This window comes from Peromyscus maniculatus, chromosome 8, assembly GCF_049852395.1.
Source record: "Peromyscus maniculatus bairdii isolate BWxNUB_F1_BW_parent chromosome 8, HU_Pman_BW_mat_3.1, whole genome shotgun sequence".
Lineage (NCBI taxonomy): Eukaryota > Metazoa > Chordata > Mammalia > Rodentia > Cricetidae > Peromyscus > Peromyscus maniculatus.
In genome coordinates this window covers 13099348-13123971 of record NC_134859.1, presented here as the reverse complement: position 1 = coordinate 13123971, position 24624 = coordinate 13099348, and the positions used below count along the sequence as shown (strand labels likewise).

The window sequence follows — 24624 nt, the reverse complement described above, 5'->3', positions numbered from 1 at the left end:
CATCTCTGCCCTCTTGAGTGTTTTTCTAAATGTCACACTGGGCACGCCAACAATTTTAATAAGCTCTATCAAAACCGACCTGAGGGTTTTGTTTGTTTGTTTGTTTTGTTTTTGTTTTTAAAGGGTTAGGGTGCTAGGAAGTGACCCCAGATCCTCATTAATGCTAGATACCTGCTCTACTACTGTGCCATCTCCCCAGCCCCCAACCTGATTACTGGAGACAGTAATGCAAGGCCTCTGGTCCTGCAAAACTACAAGGCCTTTAGGTTCTAGAGCACAAAAGGACTGGCCTACCTCCACGGGCTGCAGGGGGCCCTGGAGAGTTTCCTGCTGTGCCAGCGGATGCGGGGGTCCAGACCGGCCTCCACCAGAGACTCCCACAAGAAAGCTCTCGGCATCCCACAGAGGCCCTAGGGGTGGTAAGTATGCAGTGAGGTGCCAAGGCCAGGCAGGGGTGACATTGGGGAAACATCCAGATGGGGCTGGACCTAGGGCTGAGTCACCTGGCAGAACCATCTGCCCCCCCCCCCCATCTTGTTGCCTCTGTCTTTATTTCTTCGGGTTCAGCCCCAACCCAGGCACAAGAACAAACATTCAGCAAACACATGGCCAATACTGGGCCTGAGAAGATAAAAAGAGGGAAGGGAGGCAGGAGTGCCACCCAGCAGTCCATACCTCCGGGCCTCAGCTCGCAGACGTAACTATGTGGTGCCGAACACAGGTCTGTGTTGCACTGCCCAGCTGGCCCCAGCCGCACACAATGCTCCGCTGTGGCTGGGTGTGGCTCCCCAGGCAGCCAGTTCTGGCAGCTTTCCAGGTTGAAGGCCTCACCCTGAGGATCGAGGCCTTCCTCTGCCCCCTCCACAGATGAGAAGCCAATCCATACATCCAGGCTACTGTGGGCAGATTCAAGGGAGGACCAGGCCATCAGGAAGTAGCTCTGCCTTACCTCTAGGGACACACTCCTCACAACACGCTGCTAGATGGGCCACATCACTCTCATTTTCCAACCTCAGAAACATTACCCGGCAAGGACCACATTTAACCAGAATCGTGTGTGTAGGACCAGCTCTTCTTGGGGACCTCAGATTTGACCCAGGATCATGCCCGGAGGGAAACTGAGTGCTGCAGCAGAGGACCAAGACTGTCGCCTATGGGTGCTGCTACCTGATAGTTGTACCAAGGCAGGAAGGCCTTCTACAGGCGAGGCTTAGAGGCCCACAGCCCAGCTTGGGCACAGGTACGCACAGACACAGGAGTATACACGCACAAGTACACACACACAGCGGTGCTCAGTGTAGGCACAAGCCTGGACGCACGTACTGGGAAGGAGTCATGACGGAGCCCTGGTTCCATGTAATAAGGACACTGTCACCCACTAACTCGATGATTCTGGAGAGGGTCCTTAACCACTCTGGACCTCTATTCCCCTTCTCAACACAGGGAATGTGAAGGATGTGAGTAACCACCCATAAGACCCAGGGCCCTCCCCTAGAGGGGACAGGAAAGACAAGAGGCCCTAGACCAAGTTCAACCTGTGACACTTCCCCTAAGAGAAGCGGCTCCCATCCACATCCACCTTTACATACGCAGAGCTGCCAGCAATGGCCACCTGTGGGGCAGGACACAAAGGCCCAGCTGCTTCCAGCTCCACTCCTGAGCCCTACAGGCCTCAGGCTGTGCCCACACCCAGCATCCTCAACAACCTCCACCCACTTTGGTCTTTCTAGAGTTTGGGGACAGGTACCTGGTAACCTTGGAGACCAGGAAGCGCTGGATAGCAGGACTGTCCACCATAGCCAGAGCAGCTCCAGCCCAGGTCCGGCAGTGCTCCTGTGCTTGCAACCAGGGCGCCTTCTCTGCCACCAGGCGGTAGCAGTGCCCATTGTCAGGGAAGATCTTCGTGTCCGAGGGGCAGAGTGGGTGCACCACTAGGGGATGGTAAGCAAAGACCAAGACTTCAAGATATGCCTGAGGCTGCAACACCAGGCTCTACCCTCCCCCAGCACAGAAGAGGAAGCATGAGGGGTGAGCCAGGGCAAGCACCTTGGGCAGGCTCCTTCTCCAAGGCCAGGATGCTATAGGTGACCTCGAGGGCTGAGCCTCCTCGGTGCCGTATGCCAAGTTGAAGGCTCTCATTACTGTGCACAGAGGATGGGCACACAAGCTCCAGGACAGCAGGTGCCGCGTCTACTTGGACCTCCGTCTCCAGCAGAGCCGAGGCAGTCCCCAAGGCCAGTGCAACTATCACGTGATAGCCCCCAGGTAGCACATAGGAGTGGGTGACAGCAGGGCCAGCCACATCCACCTCAGGGGAGCCATCTCCAAAGTTCCAGCGTGTGGAGCTGATGGGCAGGGGAGAAGTGATGTGGAAGTCTGCTGGCTGGCCAGAGGCCAGGGGTCCACGGGGCCCCACCAGGGCAGCCCCTGGGGAGGCAGGAAAGATGTGCTGGAGCAAGGTGGGCCCCCCACAGGCAGAGCTGAGGGACAGCGAGATGCTGGAACACCAGGAAGAGCAGGCTGCAGAAGTGTTGGAGGGCTGGCCTGCCCCGCAGAAGCACTGGTTCTGTTCTGAGAGCGCCGCAAGGCTCTCCCCAGCCGAGAAGCAGAAGGCACTGCAGGCCTCGGACTCCAGTGGTCCCTCATGAGCAAAGGAGAAGGGTACCGCTGCCACCGCACCTGAGCTGTTGTCAGGGAGGCAGGCCACATATTCCTCACCTGGAACAGACAAACACGCTGGGTCCCAGGGCCTTACCTTCTCCTGGCTGCATCGTTTCCTCAGCACTTTCTTTAAACTCCATGGCAGAGCCCCACCTCCAAAGAGGCCTTCTAAACCCTATCTGGCCACTGTCTTCCCATGAATGCCCTTCCCTGGGCCTCATCTGCCACTCTACTCTCCCTGGGTCCTACCCAGGAGGAAAAAACAATGTCATTCTTGTCCTCTTGCCCCACATCCCCTGCACTCACCACAGGCACTGTCCAATGAGGGGAAACTGAGGAGAGGCTGGCCGGCCAGTGGAATGGGCCCCCTGCACGTAGCTGCCTCGGGCTGTACTACATGTACCCGTCGTTCCTTTGCCCAGCGTGGCAGCCACACCAGACCACAGGTGCACTCAAATGGGTTCCCACTCAGGTTTCTGCAGGGGAGGGGCAGGTGTGGGGTACCAAGCCAGCAGGGGTACAGATCAGCCTCCCACTGCCCACAGCTCTCAAAACTGGGAGGGGTAGGGGACAGGGCAGATAGACAGAGGAGGTATTGGGGACAAGAGACCAGTTACTGATAAACCCACTAAAAACAAAGCAACTTACATTTCACTTAAATTAAATAAATTAGCAAACACTCCTTCTTCTAATGTAGAAATCCTATTGTTGCTTATGTCCCTGCAAGAAAGAAGGATTGGATGAGGTGTGACCCTTTGGTGACAGGTAGCACTTCCTGATTGCCCTGAGTAACCTCTAGTGTGGCAGGCATAATGGGGAGGGGACACTCACAGCTCCACCAGTGCTGAGAGGTTCACCAGGAGCCCGATGTCCAGCGTCTGGAGTAGGTTGTGGGACAGGTCTCTGAAGAACAAGAGATTGTGGTCAGAACAGGAATGCTAGGCTAGTTGAAGACATACTTGGTTCTCACCAGGAGCTTCCCAGCATCCAAAGCTATAGCTTCTCAACCCCAGAAGCCCCCCATTCTCACAGGCCCCAAAAGGGCTTTTCTCGTGAAAGATATGGGGAAGACTTAATCTGGGGAAACTGAGATAGAAGAGCTAAAGACCTCAGAATTCTGCTAACACGTCAGCCCTGCACTGAAGACCACACAGCAGAGAGCTACACAGAGTAACTGACCTAAAAGCCTCCTGCATGTGGCCTCTGCAGCGCTTCTCCCAAAGGAGAGCCTTGGGCTGTCTCCAGTACAACAGAAGAGTCCCACATCATCAAGGACTGGTTACCTACACCCTTTACGTGAGATTCAGGTTCACCAGGCTGGGAACCTAGTTGGGAGTAGAAGAGAGTCTTCAAGATGTGTCCAAGATGCAGTGGGGGTACAAAAATGAGATGAAGGAGAAAGTCCTGCTTGACACCCCATATGTGCCACAGGCCTGGTGATGGCAAACACCAAATCTCCCTAAACAAACTATCAAAAACTCTCAATTCAGGGCTTGGGAGGTAGCTCAGTACTGTTAAAACACTTGCCTCAGAGGCAAGAGGACTGGAGTTCTGATCCCCAGAACCCTCATAAATGCTGGCTAGTGAGACTAGCCACACTGGCAAGCTCTGGGTTTGACTGAGATCTTATCCTTTGAGATAATCGCTGGACAAGCGTTAGTGAAACATTTCACTATTAGGATAAGAATTTGTACCGTATCAAGCTCATGAAAGAAAATGCTGGCTGTACTTTCAGAAGGAGAGGCTAAAATCGTTTTAGATTATGGATTAGCCTATAGTAAAATGTCTGCCGTAAATCAAACAGTGAAGGGGAAGATGAATAAGAATCTCACTTACACAACTTAAGTAAAACATAGCTCTCCAAACATCAGATGAAGATATGTTTCTAATATATCCAGAATCTAATCAATATTTATATGTGTAATTCAGCTATTATTTGGCTTAAAAGGGCTTATTGGGAAATATAATCATATTTACTATTTTCTACAGAGAAAATATTTTCCTGTTTCAAATAACCCTGGACTTTTGAATTATAACCTCTTTTTATGTTCAAGCTATCTGTGTATTATTTCTCCTGCAGTTGTACATAAAATGTTTTAACATTTAAAAAAAAGGGACAGGGGTTGGGGATTTAGCTCAGTGGTAGAGAGTTTGCCTAGCAAGCACAAGGCCCTGGGTTCGTTCCTCAGCTCCAGAAACAAATAAAAAATAAATAAATGAATAATAAAAAGGGACAAATACTATAGAATTGTATTACATGAATATATAGAACATACAAATTCACAGAGACAGAAAGATTAGACGTTATTTCAAGATGGAGAAGAAAGGAATATATAGCAATGCTTTCCTAAGTACAGAATCTCTGTTTTGTATGATGGAAAAACCCCACAAACCAACAGTAGTATCAGGACATAATATCATGAATGTAATAAACCAATACAATTAATGTAATTAATTAATATCATAAATATAGGTATTGAATGAATATTACAAATATAATCAATGAATACCACAAATGTAATTAATATCATGAGTATAATTTTAAATAATTAATTAATTAATTTAAAAAGGCCAGCTGTGGTAGTACATATTTGTAATCCAATACTAGGGAGGTAAAGACAAGCAGATCCCTAGGACTTGCTAGCTAGACAATCTGTCCTAATTATACAAGCTCCAGACCGATGAGAGACCCTGCCTGAAAATATAGTGCACAGTATTCCTTTGTTTTGTTTTGTTTTGTTTTGTTTTTGAGACAGTGTCTCACTATGTAGCCCTGGCTGTCCCAGAACTCACTATGTGGACCGGGCTGGCCTAGAACTCACAGAGATCCACCACTCCTAAGTGCTAAGATTAAAGGCGTGTGCTACCACACCCGGCAGGTGGACAGTATTCCTAAGGAGTGACAACTGAAGTTGCCCTTTGGCCTATATAGACAGACAGACAGAAAAGGGGGAGGGGATGTTGGCTCAGAGGTTCAGAGCATTTGCTGTTCTGCTCTTGCAGAGGACCCGAGTTCAGTCCCCATCATCCCCATGGTGGCCAACAATCATCTGTAACTCCAGTTCCAGGGGATCCAATGCCCTCTTCTGCCCTCTGTGGGCACTACACACATGTGGGACACTGAAATAAATGCAGGAAAAACACTCACTGACATAAAAATACATTGTAAAATAAAGAAATATTGGAACATGAACTGTGCCACTTTCTACTGCACTGTAAACTGGAGTAGACAGACTGACAGAGAAAGGAGTCACAGAAAGACATTGGCTTTGAGAGCCTCAGGAGAAAAGCAAGATGAGAGCAACTGCACTGGGAAGAGTCAGAGCCTGGCCCTGCAACCCAGGTCACCTGTGACCTGTGACAGAGGCAGAGCATGCTATCACTGGGCCAGACAGGCATCTGCAAAGCACGGACCTGTGCAAGCACAAAAACAAAGCATCAAGACAAGAGACATGGGGCTGGAAAGACGACTCGGCAGTTTACAACACTCGCTGCTCTTCCAGAGAATCCAAATTTGCTTCCCAGCACTCATGTTGGGCAGCTTACAACCACTTGTAACTCCAGTTCAAGGGGACCTCACACCTTCTCTGCCTTCCAGGAACCTGCACACACATGGCAGACTAACACAAAACACACACATACACACAAATAAGAAAATTTTAAAAATAAGGTGGTTTTTTTTTTTTGTTGTTGTTGTTTTGTTTTTTAAGACAACAGACATAGCCAGGTCTGGTAGCACACACAAAAACACACACAGAAGCTAAGGCAGGAAAATTGCTCCAAGTTCTAAAGAAGCCAGGGCTATAGAGTGAGATCCCATCTAAAAACAAACTAAAACCTAACAGACCCAACTACGTTTGTTTCCAAAACAAACAACGTCTACACAAAAGATCATGGATAAAATAAAGAATCAAACTACAGGTTGGAACTACTGCAGCAAGAAACATCTGGAGTGACAGCTGCTCAGAAGGCTGAGGCAGGTGCATACAGTAAGCCAATGAAGGAGTCCCAGGGATGCAGAGAGATGCCTCAAAACAATAAATAAACCCTAGGCTTGGAAATGCACTAGTACTTCACCTAACCCACTAACTCCCCAATCACACCCTCGCTGCAAACACTATTAAATAAACTATTCAGCAAGTGTCAATGATTCCTTTTTAGGCTAATGATATAGCTCAGTAGCTAACAACTCCAATCAAAAGGAAGAATTAAAGAAAGTTTTCATAACTTGACAACCACCAATGAAAATGCAATCATGCTTTTCATCTACTAAATTTGTAGCTATGTTATGTCAGAAGTCTAGCTCCCAACTCTAACAATAGGAAGGTAGGTAACTTAGGCTTCACCTATGAAACCAAATAACCTTGGCATTGCTAGGCTCTTTTAGGAGGTATTTCCAGTGTCAAGCTCCATCCAAAAACCTGACTACCCTCCGGCTCCAGGGTCTTGGTAACCCTCAGTCAACCTGCCATCCATGTCTTGAGCTCTCTCTGCATACATACTCCACTGTCCAATGAGGCTTCTGGGACAGGAGACCCTGCATCACCCTGACTCAGTGGACACTTTTGGGCCCTTCCAAGTCTATACACCACTCCACAGTCTCTTGATTCATGTGACCCACATTCTCTACAAGCTTGTACTTAGTTTTCTGGTGGTGATGGCATCTCAACAAGAACAAGCCTCTTGTTTTTTTTTTTTTTTTTTTTTTTTTTTTGTTTTTTTTGTTTTTTTTGTTTTTCGAGACAGGGTTTCTCCGTGTAGCTTTGCGCCTTTCCTGGAGCTCACTTGGTAGCCCAGGCTGGCCTCGAACTCACAGAGATCCGCCTGGCTCTGCCTCCCGAGTGCTGGGATTAAAGGCGTGCGCCACCAACGCCCGGCAAGAACAAGCCTCTTGTAAAGGATCTCCTTCATCCCCTTCCAGAATTGGAGAGAGAAAACCTAAGAAACACCAATCTGGGCTTAATCCCAGCATGTGGGAGATAAAGGCGGCACTCAAAGCATTTAAAGATCGATGGGTGCTATGGAATAATCTTTTTGTGCACTGTGAAGACGTGTCATTCTGATTGGCTGAATAAAAAAAGCTGAATGGCCAATAGCCTGGCAAGATTTCCAGGCACAGAGGATGCTGGGAGGAAGAAGGGCAGAGGTGCGAGGAAACACAGAGAAAGCAGGAAAGCAGAATGGACAGTACGTAGATGAGGGAAACAAGCCTTAGGGCAGCACATAGATGAATAGAAATGGGTTAATTTGAGTTTTAAGAGCTAATTAGAAGCCAGGCAGTGTGGCGCATGCCTTTAATCCCAGCACTCGGGAGGCACAGCCAGGCGGATCTCTGTGAGTTCGAGGCCAGCCCAGGCTACTGAGTGAATTCCAGGAAAGGCACAAAGCTACACAGAGAAACCCTGTTTCGTGGGTGGGGGTGGGGGAGCTAATTAGAAACAAGCCTAAGCTATCAAGTGAGCTTTCATAATTAATAGGAAGTCTCCAAATTTGGGAGCCAGGGAATTTGTAGGTGGGACCGAAAAATCCACCTACAAATGGCACCCACCATGGGGCACGTATTTCCACATAACACCTGGAAAAGCTTTAAAAAAAAAAAAAAAAAAAAAAAAGGTTCCAAACACACAAAAAAGGAGCCAAACATGGCTTCCTAGTCCTGCAGTCTCTCATGCAGCCTCAGTACTGAGATGCCTCTCCCAGACGCTGCATGCAGGCAGTGTGCCATGAGCTAAGCTGCACTGTGTTTAAAAATGAGTGTAGGCTTAAGAAAAAAAATGGGGCGGGGGTGGTGGTGGGGGTGGTGGTTAGGGATTTAGCTCAGTGGTAGAGTGCTTGCCTTGGGTTCGGTCCTCAGATTGGGGGGGGGGGGTGTTGGGGATTTAGCTCAGTGGTAGAGCGCTTAGCGCAAGGCCCTGGGTTTGGTCCTCAGCGCTGAAAAAAAAAGGGAAAGAAAGAAAATGAGTATAGACAGTCACAGAAAAAACTAAATTGTTTATAAATAATAATAAAAAAGCCATGTAGAGATGGGAAATACACAGCGAGTCTGGATCCTGTATGGTGTTGTATTGACTTTAAATTTTTTGATTGCTGATGAGCAAACACTAGCTGTTGAGAAACACTGAATTATAAAAAATGCTAAATTAAACCAACCTATATATTTTTAAAATGTCTTAACTTCAAAACGGGAGTCAAAAAATATGTTATTTTGAGAAGAGTTTATGCTTTTGTTTCCACAGAAAATGAAAGGCTGTGGATTCATTCAAGACTGCTAAGAGATTTGATTTGATCGGGGAGATCCCCTGAAAAGCCTGGTTATAGACATAAAGAAATAAACCTAAGCCGGGCGTGGTGGCGCACGCCTTTAATCCCAGCACTCGGGAGGCAGAGGCAGGCGGATCTTTGTGAGTTCGAGGCCAGCCTGGGCTACCAAGTGAGCTCCAGGAAAGGCGCAAAGCTACACAGAGAAACCCTGTCTCGAAAAAACCAAAAAAAAAAAAAAAAAAAAAAAAAAAAAAAAAAAAAAAAAAGAAATAAATCTAGAAAAATAACAAGACAGGTGATGTATATTTAACCTGCTCAAACATAAAACAACAACAAAAAAATCATCTTTGGCTGGCTTATGCACAACACATAGTCTATACCTGTGTTAATGCAGATATGTGTGTTACCTTTGAAAGCTTGTGTGTTTTCAGAACAAGGGTTCCAGACATCAATGAAAATGGGTGCCTAGGTGATCCAGCCTCTCAGATGCCTCTGTTGCAGTTTCCTCAGAGTTCTGCATCCAGAACAGCTTCAAGGCTGCTGGCTGAGATGGTCCAACCTCACAGACTATTCTAGCCAGGACTTGACCACTGTCTTATTTTTTTCAGGGTCCCCCAAAGATATAAGTGCCCACACACAACAAGAAGCAGTCCAGAGCCGGGCGGTGGTGGCGCATGCCTTTAATCCCAGCACTCGGGAGGCAGAGCCAGGCGGATCTCTGTGAGTTCGAGGCCAGCCTGGGCTACCAAGTGAGTTCCAGGAAAAGGCGCACAAAGCTACACAGAGAAACCCTGTCTCGAAAAACCAAAAAAAAAACAAAAAAAAAAAAAAAAAAGAAAAGAAGCAGTCCAGAGAACACAACAGCCACATTCGAAGAGGTGGGGTGGGTGGTTTTTGGTCATTTGGTGGGCTGTAGATGTTTGTCATTGTTTAAGGGAGTTGGCTACAAATTGTTATTGGTCATGGTCAGAAAAAAACTGAACCAAGGAGATTAGATTTGGAGATCTGTTTCTGAAGAGAAAAAGTGGAGATATAGTATAAAAATGATGAGATAAAAAGGTAGATTGTCAAGTCTACTTTTGAACAGCTACTAGTCTCAAATATTTTACATTGGTATAGATTTTTGTATATTGATACAAATTTAATGTTATTTTTGTTAGGACATACTGTATATGCGTTTCTACTCTTGCTTAGGGTTTTGTACTTATGCAGCTCATTTAACAATGTAATGTAAATTTCTAGTCTTTGAAAGTTATTATTACAAACTATTTAGGATAATAAATAAATACAGGTTAGCATGCTCAACTATGTTCATAGAAGCATTATTCGTAATAGCCAGAACCTGAAAACAACCTAGATGTCCGTCAACTGAGGAATGGATTAAGAAAATGTGGTACATATACACAATGGAGTAGTACTCAGCAGAGAAAAACAATGACATCATGAAATTTTCAGGCAAATAGATGGAACTAGAAAATATCATCCTGAGAGAGGTAACCCAGATTCAGAGGGACAAATATGCTATGTACTCACTCATAAGTGGATACTAGATATAAAGCAAAGGGCAATCAGACTGCAACCCACAGATCCAGGGAGGCTACCTAAGAGGGGGGACCTTAGGATGACTATGGCTTATAATAAGTTTTGTTTTTGCCCAATCACTGGGCAAGCTTTAGTGAAACATTTCAATACTAGGATAAGAATTTGTACCATATCAAGCTCATGAAAGAATATGCTGGTTGTACTTTGAGGAGGGGAAACGAAAATCTTTTTAGATTATGGATTAGCCTATAGAAAAATGTCTGCCATAAATCAAACAGTGGAGGGGGAGATGAATAGGAATCTCACTTATACAACTTAAGTAAAACATAGCTCTCTGAACAAAAAAAGAAAATACAGGTTAGCAGTCAGTCACCTGTAACAAACTTATAGTCATGTTAGGTATGTTTTTCAAGGTCAAACAGAGGTATATTTTAGATAGATGGTTTTCAAATGCTTCAAAGACCTACAGAATATGGCACTCAAATTTTTTGTTTTTTGTTTGTTCGTTTGTTTTTGTTTTTTCAAGACAGGGATTCTCTGTGTGACAGCTCTGGCTGCCCTGGAACTCACTTTATAGACCAGGCTGGCCTCAAAGTCACAGAAGATCCACTTGCCTCTGCCTCCCGAGTACTGATATTAAAGGCATGTGCCACCATGCCCAGCTTAAAATGTTTTGTTAACACAGGGCTTTTCATGAAAGTAAGACACATCTGCTCCTGGCAGCACCAATTTACTTCAGAGAAGATGATGGGCATTGAAGAAACTCCATATGGAGTTTGCTTTCAATGTGGTAAAACGAGCCATTTGGGCAAGAAATGGCTCTTATCTTTACTGCTAAAAGTATGTTGTACAAACTGTACAAGCAGGACATAAAGGAAAAAGACTGTTGAACTTTGCCAAGATAAGGCAGGACAGTCCTTCAAAATTCCTGCTTCACAAAAAGTCTGTCAGATATCTAGACCTGTAGGCTGAAGATGGATGCCCCAACATTGTAGATGAACCTCAGAGTGACTATCCAGACAGCCAGGTGTCTCTGTTTCTTAGTTTTGGAAGTGGCTTGCACTGCACTTCCCATTTACTCAGGTAATATTATATCCTTCTGGAGTCTTTGATGGAATTGAAGACTAGATAGTTATAGTTTTCTTTAGTTATAATAGAAGATAAATTAGGTACAAAACTTTGGACTCATCGTGAGAGGGTAGATAGTGGAATTAACTTCTCTGAATTTGTCAAATACAAATGGACTGGACATGATAAATGTAATTCTTTTTTAAAGGTTTATTTAATGTATATGGTGCTCTATCTGCATGTACAACTTTATGCCAGAAGAGGGCATCAGATCCCACTATAGATGGTTGTGAGCCACCATGTGGTTGCTGGGAATTGAACTCAGAACCTCTGGAAGAACAGCCAGTGCTCTTAACTGCTAAGCCATCTCTCCAGCCCCATGATAAATGTAATTCTTAGTTGATGACTGTTCTTTTTTTTTTTTTTTTTTTTTTTGGTTCTTCGAGACAGGGTTTCTCTGTGTAGCTTTGCACCTTTCTTGGAACTAACTCTGTAGCCCAGGCTGGCCTTGAACTCACAGAGATCCACCTGGCTCTGTGATGACTGTTCTTGTATATAGTTTCATTTGTTAAAATTAAAAACCTTTCCTTTTTATTTAGACAAAATGGGAAATGTTGTGGAATAACCTTTTTGTACACTGTGAAGCTCTGTCACTCTGATTGTCTTAATAAAGAGCTGAATGGGGCTGGGCAGTAGTGATGCACTCCTTTAATCCCAGCACTCGGGAGGCAGAGCCAGGCGGATCTCTGTGAGTTCAAGGCCTCAAGGTCAGCTGGTCTACAGAGCAAGCTCCAGGACAGGCACCAAAACTACACAGAGAAACCCTGTCTCAGACCAAAAAAAAAAAAAAAAAAGCTGAATGGACAATAGCTAGGCAGGATTTCCTGGGAAGAAGGGCAGAGATGTGAGAAGACATAGATGAGAGAAACAAACCTCAGGGCAGCACACAGATTAATAGAAATGGGTTAATTTAAGTTATAAGAGCCAGTTAGAAACAAGCCTAAGCTATCAGCCAAGCATTCATAATTAATAAGAAGTCTCTATGTGGTTATTTGGGAACTGACAGGTGAGACAGAAGAAATCATGTACAAATGGGAACCATCCCAAGACTGAACTTGGTAACATGTTTATCCGCTTGCTGAAGCCAAAGGCCAGGGTCTTCCTGGCCTGGCCTCCATCCCTAAGCATGCCCCTAACACCACCCTGGCTCCCACATGAGAGGCAATGGTCATGCCAGGGGAAACATCAGTTAGATCTAATCAAAGGCTTCCCAGTGGTTACAGTGATGGTAGCACAGAAACCTGTCCTTTTAGGAGGAACCAGGGTGTAGACTGAGCAGCAGTGACCCTGGAAAGGCTGGTGAGGCAGGGACAGAGACCAATATAGGCAGGCTCTTACATCTGCCCCTAACATGGAGTCCAGCCCAGCCTCCAAGACTGGAGGAATAAGAGGAGGGAAGTGTGAAGAACCCTCAAATTTCGTTTTCTCAGAAAGCCACCCTGAGTGTTAGTTGCTGTGGTCACCTAAGAAACCAGGTAGGGGAGAGCATCAGCCTCAGGGTACTGACACCCCTCCTTCTTCTAAGAATACTTCAATTCCTTATCCAACCAGGCCCTCCAGTGATACCAAGCTCAATGGAAGCACTGAGGCTCCTCTCCCAAGAGGCTGCTTTGTAGTATTTCTCCCCAGACCTCACCTGGACTTGGGTTATGGCCCAGAAAAGAAACAGAGCCTAGAGACTCTGCTCAGACAAGCTCCCAAACCCAGGGTAGTGGACAAGACAGCTTGGACAGGACTCTGACTCATACCCCCAGGGTTAGAGATCAGCACAACAGACAGGGTGGTACGAGGGGACGTGGGGAAATGTAGAGGGACACATAAGGTCCCTTCCCAGAGGCCCTGAACAGAAATTTTCCATGTCTCCATCTGTTGTTGCCATCACTGTTCTAAGAATATGGCCAAGACCTGACTAGCCCCATCTTTGATGGCCTGACTTCCTGCCAAATGATGTCACTATAGTCTGATGTCCAGGAACCATATTTGGATTCCCTGTAAGGATCAGGGACAAGACAAAGGCAGACACAAGGTATCCTGGCAGAAGGCACACAGAAGCAAGGGGCAGCACCACTGGCCCCTTACCTACCACGAGGAGGTAAGCCAGCAGCCTACCTAGAACACCCTGAGAGGGCATAGGCCAGCTGGGTACTCTGGACGACCCTCCAAGACCTAAGCCAGCATTTATAGACACCCCCACAGTCAAGGCTAGAGGGACCTGATCTGGGACTCACACACACTGGGGTGGCAGGCAAATACTCATACTATCTCTCAGTCTAGCAGGCCATCCCCATACTGCTTGCATCACTGGGACAGACATAACCTGTTTCCACATGGATATGGAGTGCTTCTAGCTTGGCTATCTGCTGCCCCCACTTCTGTTCCACGATGGGTGACTATGTTGTGAATGCTGAATAAAGATCTTCCATACTCTATGCATGTGGGCCCCTATCTTTCAGATCAGATACTCTGATGGGAAAAGGGACAGAGGACAACTCATGTCCCCATACTGCCACCTCTATGGGGCTACCTGACCTGATGGGAGGGACCCCAGCTGCCCCGCCCCCTGCCAAGTATATGTCCATGGGCTCACATATCCCACAAGAGACACCGTGTTTCTGACTCCCAATTTTTTCTACAAAGAGGAACAGGGGGCTCTCTGAGCCGCCACATACAGGCTATACAAGTTGGGGTGCTGCTATGAGACAGGGAAAGCAGGCAATCTCAGGGTAACTCTCTGCAAACAGGACAGCAATAGTACAAAAGCAAGCATGCAGGTCTATGCACAAGTGGAGATCAAGGAGGGTCACTGCGAACACTGCAAGCCCTTACCAAGACGCGCCAGTTGTGAGAAGCAGCCCTATTCCAGAGCTGTGACAGGAGACCCACAAAAGGCTGCCCACAACAAGACGCAACCCAGAACTATGGCTAAGCAGCCTTGGTTTCCTCTTTTGCTGTGGAGAATGGCCTAGGTGCCCGCTCCTTAGTCTAGATGTAGGGGGTAGGGGGGGATTTAAGGGCCAGCTGGAGCCCCAAAGGAAACATCTGCACATTCCAGACGCATGTGGTCAACAGGCGGGCGAGTGCCAGCCACCCCCACCCCCAGCCCATTGCTGGCCGCCATGCTGGAAACAGGGCTCAAGGGGAACAGCTCTGAGGGGCCCGCTTGTGGATGTTATGTAACCCACCCCACAGGAGCCAGCTGCCTCCTCCCTCTGGCAGGCTAGGCCAGCATGGTAAGGAGGAAGCCCCCAAGGCTTAGCTTCATCCTCTCTCTGGGAAAACAGAGTCCCCTCAACCAGCAAGGATGATCCCATAAACATCTCCAAACAGAGCCAGGGCAGAAGGAAATGGAAGCCACCATGAGGGGACAGTCCTAGGTCTGGGCAGAGTGGCAGAGGCCCTGGGCTGGCCTCACTCTGCGTGCCTTTCAGAGTCTAGCAGCAGAGCCAGTTGAGTCTAATAGCCTCACTCTGTTTTTGTTCTCTTTGCTTTTTGTTCCCTTCTATTTATGGCAAGCAAAGCTGGCTTCCAGGGCCGGAAATGATGTTTAAATTAATGAATTCAAGTTTAGGAAAGGGGGAGTTGAAGAAAAACACCCCAGCACACTGGTGGTGGAAAGGACAGTCTCTGGACTGTACCAACTGCTTTTCCAGGGAGAAGGGTCAGAGAGGACGGCCATACCTCCCATCACTCTGCATGCACCTTGAGGCCTGGCTCTCAACTGGCTCCAAACCAGGACTAGGCCTCCAGTGGAGAGCTCAGCCTCAGAGGTGACTATTCAGGCAGTGGAAATGCCCATGTTAAGGAGTCTCTCAGTCAGGCTGTAGGACCTCACAATTCCAGGGCCTGGGGAGTAGGAGAGGTCCCACATTGGTATAAGATGTCCTGTCGGGTGTTTATGTCATTACAAAGCCCTCTGTCACAAGTACTAAGTTCTCCCACAACTAAACTATCACCGGGATGAGATGTTGGGGATGACATGACTTGCCTAGGATTTTCTTGGGACCTATAAGCAAGAACAGAGATCAAAGACTCAGGCCCCATAATCAGAAGAAATGTGATAAGCAGTGGGTCCTTCTCATACTGAGGGACAAGTCCAGCCTAGCCCAAGAAATGGCTGTTCCAAGAGCTGTTCTCTGTCTCATGTTAATAAGACAGTTGGGAAGGAAGGTCTGCTCACCTCCAAATACAAATGGGGCATTGGGGTCACTTATTCAGATCAAAAGAAGAAAAAGAACCAGCACTGGAGCCACTAGCCTCCCTCCAGACCACTTCCTGGTGTTCATGCACCATGACACAATGCCAGGACCATGTGTGGCTGCTCGTGTCCCATTACGCTCAGCAAGGGCAGGAGCTGCTCCAAACCTGATCTCAAGGTTCAGAGAGTCTGCCACCTCCTCCACACTACCTGACATGTCCACAGCAGCCAGTAGATTCAAGCTCTCAAAGGGTATCAACAGGCAGATGGGATTGGATTGCTGCCCTAGTTTTCTAAGGGCTGTGGTATCCTGTAGTGGGCAGGAGCCTCAGCCCAGCCATAGTCACACCTCAACCACTCGGGGATCAGCATGGCCAGTGGCAAGAACCAGCACAATACCAGGACAATGAAACAGTGTGGGGACTCAGGACCCTTGAGGTCTCTACTCCTCCAGCTGCAAGGTGGTCCCCTACTATAACCCTTACCCTAAAGACTGCAACCAGGAGAAGTTGGCTTCTGCCACTGCCAGAGGGACAAAGTCCTTCCCAAGGTGGCCTCATAGGATCCAACCTGCCTTCTTAGCACTAGGGATACCACATTTTGCCAGATCCAGCCCACAGGAGTTGATCAGGGAGAAGAAGCACTACCTACCTTAACCCCCAAGTGCACCCTTCTCCTTGGCAATTAGTGCCTGGGCATCACAAGGCCTCTTTATGAAGAAGACTTCTGCCAAGCCAAAAGAACGAGGTGTTCCGAGAAAAGACATGAGCTGCATTTTCCAGCTGTAGCTCGTCCTTCAGAGAGACTGCTCACGCCCTGTGGCGCCCACACCAGGCCAGCTGGAGCCATACGGACAGCTGAGGCAGGCCAGGCCTGAGCATGGAGCCCAGACAGCCAACACCCCAGACAGCAGCAAGAGAAGCAGGGTGTTTTCATTCCAGAGCACTAGGCGGGCCGGCTGTCTGGGCTCCTGCTGCTCATGTTGGCCACAGCAACGTTCCGGAAAGGAAAATGTGTCTCCATCCAAAATGGCTTCCTCAATTGAAACCCAACCCAAGCCAGGGTTTCCCTCAGGAGCCAGGGTCACTATGCTCCTCTCCCTCTCAGCAAAGACAGACGCCCTGGGATAAAGAAAAGAGGGAGCGAATGGCCCCTTATGCCCCAGGAAGGTTCAGGGAGGATCAGGCATTACTCAGTGAGAGTCACATGATGGCAGCCGGAGAAGGCAGAAGGCAGCTCCACAGGACGCCTATGTGGAGACACTCTGTCTGCCCACATTGGATGGAGAACCCAGAAGGGGAAGCCCAGCATGGTGGCTCAGGTACTGAAACCCCAGGCAGGAAGACTGATGCCAAGTGCAAAGTCAAGCAGGGGTATCCAGTGAGACTCTTCCTCAAAACAAAAACAGGAAAGGGAAACCGAGGTTCACATACATTTTGGGTTTCCTAAAACCAGTAAGAGCACAGCACTGCAAGCCAAGGTTCACTGGGCACATGGAAGCAGAATACACGGCAGTATCCCATTAACACCCAAGTCAGAGAACGAGGTGAACTGGGACAGCAGATGCCATGGTGTGCTTTCAACACAGCCTTACTGCTTCATACAGGCCCTTCAGTGTACTACGAGACAATAAAAGTTAATAAGAGGAAAGCTAGGTATGCTGGTTTTCCACTGTAATCCCAGCACCAGTGAGACAGGAGCAGAGTCACTGATGTCATGTGAGAAGCCAGCCTGCTCTACATACTAAGTTCTAGGCCAGTAAGAGATACAGAATGAGACAGTAAGACCTTTTCTCAAAAAAACCAAAACAAAACAAAAAGAAAAAAAAGGGAAAAAGAAAACAAACAAAAAAGAAGATAGGCACAGTAGCTCACACTTGCAGTCCCTGCATGAGAGAAATGGAGGCAGGAGAATCACAAGTTCAAGGCTCCTCTTGACTTTATAATACGTTTGAGGCCAACATGAGACCCTGTCTCAAAAAAATGAAATACAATTGGGAAGCGCAGAGATGGCTCAGCAGTTAAGAGCTCATGCTACCTTCCAGAGGTTCTAAGTTCAATTTCAAGCAGCCATGTTGACTATAACTCCAGTTCCAGATCTGACACTCTCTTTTGGCCTCTACAGGTACTAGTACATATGTGGCAGACACTTACACAAACACATCACACATACACATGAATAAAAACAAAATCTAGAGCTGGGTGGTGGTGGTGGTGGTGGCACATGCCTTTAATCTAGGCTCTCGGAGGCAGAGACAGGTGAATCTCTGAGTTCCAGGCCAGCCAGGGATACAAAGCAAGTTCCAGGCCAGCCAGGGCTATACAGAGAAAACTTGCCTCAAAAATATCAATCAATCAATAAATAAAATATAAAAACTAGAGTAAAATAATATTTTAAAAAAATATAAATTAAAAAAAAGAAGCTGGGTATAGTGGTTCATACCTGTAACCTCAGCACTCAAGGGCTGAGACATCTTCAAGGCAAACTCTAGGCTAGCCAGAGTTATATAGTAAGAACTTGTCTCAAAAAACAAAACAAAAAAATTAGAGGGAGCCCAGCATACTTGATGCATGCCTGTAGTTCCAGTACGTGGTAGGCTGAGACAAGAGGATTTCTTGAGCCCATTCAAGACCAGCCTGGGCAATTGAGCAAGAACCCTATCACACACATTCACACACACACACAACCACCACACCTGCCCCATACCACACCCAGAGGTGAGAAGGAACTGGGCTAGGAGTAGGTATAAGTGAATCCTCATAGTGTTAAAGGCATCTTTTGAGGTTGGACTTCTGGTCTACTTGACCTAGATGTTGAGGTATGAATAGGAGTTTGCCTGCTCACAGCGGTCTGTGCTTCTCCTGTCTGTACAACATCTGATCTGAACACACATCCCACACTCAGGCTCCCACATTCTGTCTGCAATGCAGCAGAATGGTCTTGAGGTATATTTCCTGGTGGCTGGCACTTGAGGACAAGGGAACAGCCCCAGGAAACATGGAAAAGAAAGGGGACCTATCTAAACAGCTGTCATGTTAGCATGTTGCTGGTGCCTGAACTTCTCCATGCAACCCCAACTCCACCCTACAGGCAAGGAAACTGAGACTCAGATAGGCTGAATGGCTGAGCCAACGTCACACAGGAAGTGCAAAAGCTGGGATATAACCCCAAGACTGGTAACAGATTCCCATGCCTCCCTCCAGAAAAAAGGAACTGGGGCAAGGGGGACAGAGCAAGCTTAGGAACCTGCAGGGAGCACATATAGAAACTGGGGAGAAGTTGGGAATAGTATAGTGGTGTGTGCCTTTAATCCCAGCACTCAGGAGGCAGAGTGCAAGCAGATCTCTGTGAGTTCGAGGCCAGCCTGGTCTATATAGTGGGTTCCAGGGCAGCCAGAGTTACATAGTGAGATACTATCTTGAAAATATATATTAAAAAAGGGGGGTGGAATGGTGGCACACATCTTTAATCTCAGTACTCAACTCTCAGGAGCCAGAGGCAGGTGGATCTCTGCCAGTTTGAGGCCAGTCTAGTCTACATTGCGAATTCCAGGACAGCTGTTACACAGAGAAACCCTGTGTCAGAAAAAAAAAAGAAAGAAAGAAAGAAATGGGGGAGAAAGTACCTCAACAATCCATCCGGTCCCCTGGGTGTATACTTCAGAGTCCCCCTGGGCACACAAGAGGAGGCTCTATCTATTTACCAACCTGAGTGCAGTCTGTGGGGTCAGCTGTAAGACATTCTGACCACTTCACTTCTTTGGCGACACACCAATATATGACTCTAAAAAGTACTTCAACATCTGGGAGCCTCAGTTTCATGGTCAATACAACAGAAGCGAGAGAATCCATCCCACAGCCCCACAGAAAGACAATGACAGACAGGACACAAGCTCTGGAGTGCATCTCCTGGGTATTCTCCTTAGAGATTGGTTTTCCTGGTCTCTCAAGCTGGGCAGTGGCGGGGGAGGGAGTCTCCTTATATAAACCAGGCTGGACCCAAATTTGCAGCAATCCTCCTGCCTCTGCCCTCCACCTAGTGCTAGGACGATAGTGTGTACTACCACACTTGATCTCCCAATGACCACACTCTACATCTTCATATGTATTTATTACTTGGTCTAACTAAAGCTTATTTTCATCAACAACAAAATTCAAATACTATGAAGTTCACACCTTTTCATAATTTACAATTTGATGCTTTTTAGTATCTTCAAAAGCCTGGGTACCATCACCACTAATTTCACAATATTTTCATCATTCCAAAAGAAGCCCCACAATCTTTGGCCATCTACCCTCACTAGTCTATGAATCTTTTCTCTCTCCATACATTTACCTGTCCTTAACCTTTTTTTTTTTTTTCTTTTTTTTGGTTTGGTTTTGGGTTGTTTTTTTGGAGACAGGGTTTCTCTGTGTGGCTTTGGTGCCTGTCCTGGATCTCGCTTTATAGACCAGGCTGGCTTCGGCCTCGAACTCACAGAGATCCACCTGCCTCTGCCTCCTGAGTGCTGAGATTAAAGACATGCGCCACCACTGCCCGGCCTTCCTTAACTTTTCAAAAGGGTTATGTTTTGGGTTTTTGCTTTTCAAGATGGGGTTTCTCTGTGTGTAGCCCTGGCTGTCCTGGAACTCAAGAGATCTTCCTGCCTCCAGCGTTCCCAGCTCCCTCATCTTTTTGATACTAGCAGACTATTTTTGTTACTAATAGTGTGATATCTCACTGTGTGTTTTTTCCTATTTTTTTTTTTTGTTTTGTTTTGTTTAAGACAAGGCCTATCTATGTAGCTCAGGCTGATTTGAACTCAAAATTATCCTGACCAAAATGTACAGCATATGTCACTCAGAAATGGTATCTAAAACAACATCAGAAGACAAAAGACAGTTTACACCTAATGTCAGGTGGATGTCCCAGAGAGCTTTCTTCAATAACAGAATGTCCTTCCTGCCTATAGTCACTAGCCCCAGAGGTCCCAGAGACCCTTACAAGAATTATGGCCCTCCACAACAGAGCTGATGACACAGAGGACAGAGACATGCCAAGAGCTCACAGCTCTATCAGTCAGTAACCTAATGGTAAAGGAGTTAGTTTCTTCTGTAAGTCAAAAGTAGAAAAAGAGAGCTGTGAGAAAATGCCTAACCATTAGCTAGACTCAGGCCATCAACTAGTTGTAGTGTGTAGACCTCATTTGGACCCTAATTTAAACTACCAAAAATCCAGAGCCAGGCCTGGTGGTACACATCTGTAATTCCAGCTCTAGGAAGACTGGAGCATGAAATCAAAGGTTTGAAGGTTCAACCATAGCCTGGGCTACATGAGACCCTGTCTCAAAAAAGAAAAAAGAAAAAAAAATCCAAACAGCTGGGCATAGTGGCACACACCAGAAGCAGGCAGATCTCTTGAGTTTGAGGCCAGCCTGGTCTACAGAGCAAGTTCCAGGACAGCCAGGGCTACAGAGAGAAACCCTGTCTAGAAAAACCAAAACAGATACACACACACCTAAAACAAAACAAACTTTAAAAGAGAGACAACCAAAAATGCCCACAATTGACATCCAACAGAACTGAGAAAGCATGCCCTAGTTTAGGTGTGTTTTGGTATCAGGATAGATTATGTGTTTTGGTATTAGGATAGATTATGTGTTTTGAGTATTAGGATAGATTATGTGTTTTGGTATCAGGATAGATTATGTGGTTTTGGTATTAGGATAGATTATGTGTTTTGGATATTAGGATAGATTATGTGTTTTGGGTATTAAAACATTCATAGTTTTTATAAAACACTAAGATGCTGGTCTTTGGCTCAAAACATAGGGCAAGAATGACAAGCAAGAAGGGTGAGATCCATTACTCTGATCTATATACTTTTCACAATAACAAGGCTTTAAATGCTCCGGAGTAAAGCCCAAAGTCAGTCAAGTAGCAGCACCCTGCCAGTAATGTCACCTTTCTTAAGCAGCAGCGTGGTTTTAAGCCAAGAAATGATGGAAAGCTATGCTTGCAGAAGACCAGCTGTCCTACTACCAGGACACAGCTGTCCTGCCAAGGAGCCACACACATACAGAAGGGCCTGACCATAGTCGGAAAGAAGACAATGTTCCTTGAGCACCTAAACAAGGGCCTGAACTCTGTGTCCTTCTCCCTCAGCGAAAACCATCTATCTGATGTGCAGCAGTCTGTAGGATGGACAGCGTACTGGACACAGACTGGTCTCGAGAACCAGCAGGGGGAACTCAATGCCTGCCCCTGAGGCTTCAGCTTCCTATCAGTTGGTTCCCCCAGCTCTGTAAGTCCCTTAGAAGCAGTGTTGAAGGTAAGAAGAAAAATGTGGAGTCTTTTCCCATCTATCCACATGAGGTTATGCTGACATCTCTTCACATAGGTGAGAGGCTAACACCTTGAGAAATCTGTAAGCTCAGGCTAGGCCAGGTTATCAGCTCTCAGAAAACCTCTTGCACCAAAACCCAGAGCAACAGCTCAGGCTTCACTGTTTTTGCAGAGCCCACAGGCCTTCATCCTTCATTCCCTAGACAGTTCCTAGGAAGCCAGTAGGGGCTGGAGAAGGAGGAACCAACAGGAGCTGGGCCTGACGCCCAGAGATGCCAAGCCAGCAGAAAGAGAAGTGCCCTTCCTTATTCACAGCATCCATAAATAAAAGGTAGGGTGAATCTGATGCAATTCTGTGGGTACTGCTAGAGAACTGGAGGGGATCACTATCCAGACACAGCTGTACCACAAATGCTACAGTGGTCAAGGAACAAACTTGATGGCGGGCCGGGGAGCCTCAATCTCAGCTCCAAAGGACACAGGGCTTCCTTACGAAGGTGGAGTCACCCAAGAGCATTGTAAAACCCAGCGAAAGGGCCCAGTTCCACTTTAATGGGCCTGGGCATGTAATAAGTTCCTGAGGGACTCCAGCAGGGACTTCCAGGAAATCTAAGGGATTGGCATCAGCAGGCCCTGAGACAAATGTCTGCAACCTGTCCTCCTCGTCTTTCTTGATCCAACCCTGGTCCCTAGCACTAGAAAAGGTCCAAACCTCAGGCTAGCATATCTAGGATGTGTTACCTTGAACAAATTACATCACATCTCTAACCCTGTTTCCTCACCTGTAAAACAAGGGTCTAGCTCTACCACCCTCCAGGGAATTAGACTAAGAATTAAGTGTGACAATCTATAAATAAGAGCCTAGTTAAGCCTGGCTCAAGGCAATCTCTCAGTGAGACTGTATTACTTTCAGAATGCAAAACTGGCCCGGTCTCAAATGTTTTAACCCCTCCTGGCAATGTCCCTTCCTTAAGTTCCTAGTAAAAGGAAGCCCTACCTGAGGCCCACCCCCATCATACCCTCCACTCCCTAACACTTCTCAAGCAGTCACCATAAGTGGCCAAGACCAGTCTGCAGTACGCTGGACCCACTTTGTCCCTTAAGCATAGACAATTCTTACACACTTATCAAATTATTGTCTGGACCCCTCGAGGCCCTGGATGCTAGCTAGCTCTGAGCCCTGACAGAAATCCCCAGCCCCAGGATGCATCTCAAGTAGTCTCTAACGTTTATTCCAAAACCTCCTACCACGCCCCACGCGCTTGTTGTAGCTCCTGTTTGAGGAGCCCCGCAGAGTAAGACATCAGTCTTCACAGAAACCGGGATTTTTGGCTACCCTTCTGGGTCACGCCGGCTGAGGTCCAAGGTTTTCCTTATTTAGTCGGGCCGACATCCCTACTGGAGCCTCGCCCTGGGAGCGGCCAGGCCCCGCTGCGTCTTGCGGCCCGAGCTCCGGACCGCGCCCACGCCCTGCGGCCGACAGCGCAGCAACGCTCCAGAAGGGCCCTATCTACCTCCGCTCTGCTCCCGCAGAACCCAGCCGTGATGCTCTAGCCAGGCCGCCCGCCGCCATGGCAACCGCCCGTCCGCCAGCACTGCCTCGGCGCAGCTACTCACAGCGCGCTGGCGTCAGCAGGGATGCGCAGACTCGGCTCAAGCGTCTGCAGCCAGCGGCCCGAGCAATTGACGCGGCAGGCGGAGTCGGGTGCCAGACTGCAGGAACAGGGGAGCGGGCAAGGCCCGCAGCCGCGCCCAGGGTCTCCGGCCAGCGCTCCGAGCCACAGGCCCAGGCCTAGGGCCAGCGCCAGGCGAGCGGGCGCGCCGGGCGGCATCGTCAGCGCAGCCCGCGCATGGCCCCGGCTCCCCGAGGCCCCGTGCGCCGGCAGCCGCAGTTCAGGAGGGGCCTGCAGACCTCATGGTGCGGCCCGGGACAGGATGCCGCGGCGGCCGTGGCCTGTCTGCGGTGCGACAGCTGCTCAGCGCTCTGGGGCAGGCCGCACCTCAGGGCCTTGGCCGCCAGCTCGCGCATTCGCGCTGCACTGCAGACCCAGCGCCGGCTCCTCCTCCTACCCCACCCCCGGCGCGGCGCGAGGCGGTACGTCCTCAGGCTCCGCCCCTGCGCTTCCAAGTCGGCCGTAGGCGGGGCTGGATGAAGAGAAGGCCGTCACAGGTTCCGCCCTCGGCACTGCAGATCCTGCAGTAGGCGGGCCCCGAAGGAGGGGCATCCAACTAGGCTCCGCCCAGTACTCGAGGATCGTGGGGGGCGGGGCCTTCTGAGGGGGGTTGGCCTTCAAAGCTCCGCCCTCTGCTCTGCTGGGCCGGCTACAGACAAGACTAGAGGGTGGAGGAGGCTCCGTCCCGCTTCTGCTGCAGCGTTAAGAGGCCCCACGCATCAAGCTGCAGTCGCGGCGCGCGTGGGCGGAGTTATTATAAGGGTCAGTCCCCTACCCGCTACTGAGAGAGGCGGTGTGAGACTGGAAGGCGTCAGCCTACTCAGCCCGCCTTCCCGAGCTC

At 48.1% G+C, this 24624-nt stretch overlaps 1 protein-coding gene across 6 annotated transcripts in view; it reads right to left on the bottom strand.

Annotated features, from left to right (window-relative positions):
* The window catches only part of Pkd1 (polycystin 1, transient receptor potential channel interacting), a 51033-nt gene extending 26970 nt beyond the window's left edge, over nucleotides 1–24063 (bottom strand). For 4 of the 6 annotated variants that reach the window (XM_076578021.1, XM_076578022.1, XM_076578025.1 and 1 more), the window contains exons 1-8: nucleotides 23728–24063; nucleotides 3493–3564; nucleotides 3310–3381; nucleotides 2968–3137; nucleotides 2047–2718; nucleotides 1748–1931; nucleotides 676–896; nucleotides 295–410 (exon numbers count right to left, since the gene is read on the bottom strand). In XM_076578021.1, coding sequence (XP_076434136.1) covers nucleotides 295–410; nucleotides 676–896; nucleotides 1748–1931; nucleotides 2047–2718; nucleotides 2968–3137; nucleotides 3310–3381; nucleotides 3493–3564; nucleotides 23728–23942 — 1722 coding nt within the window. In that variant the 5' untranslated portion in view covers nucleotides 23943–24063. The remainder of the gene's footprint in view (nucleotides 1–294; nucleotides 411–675; nucleotides 897–1747; nucleotides 1932–2046; nucleotides 2719–2967; nucleotides 3138–3309; nucleotides 3382–3492; nucleotides 3565–23727) is intronic. The other 2 variants (XM_076578023.1, XM_076578024.1) reach the window with 1 other exon arrangement.
* Nucleotides 24064–24624: the final 561 nt, after the last annotated feature.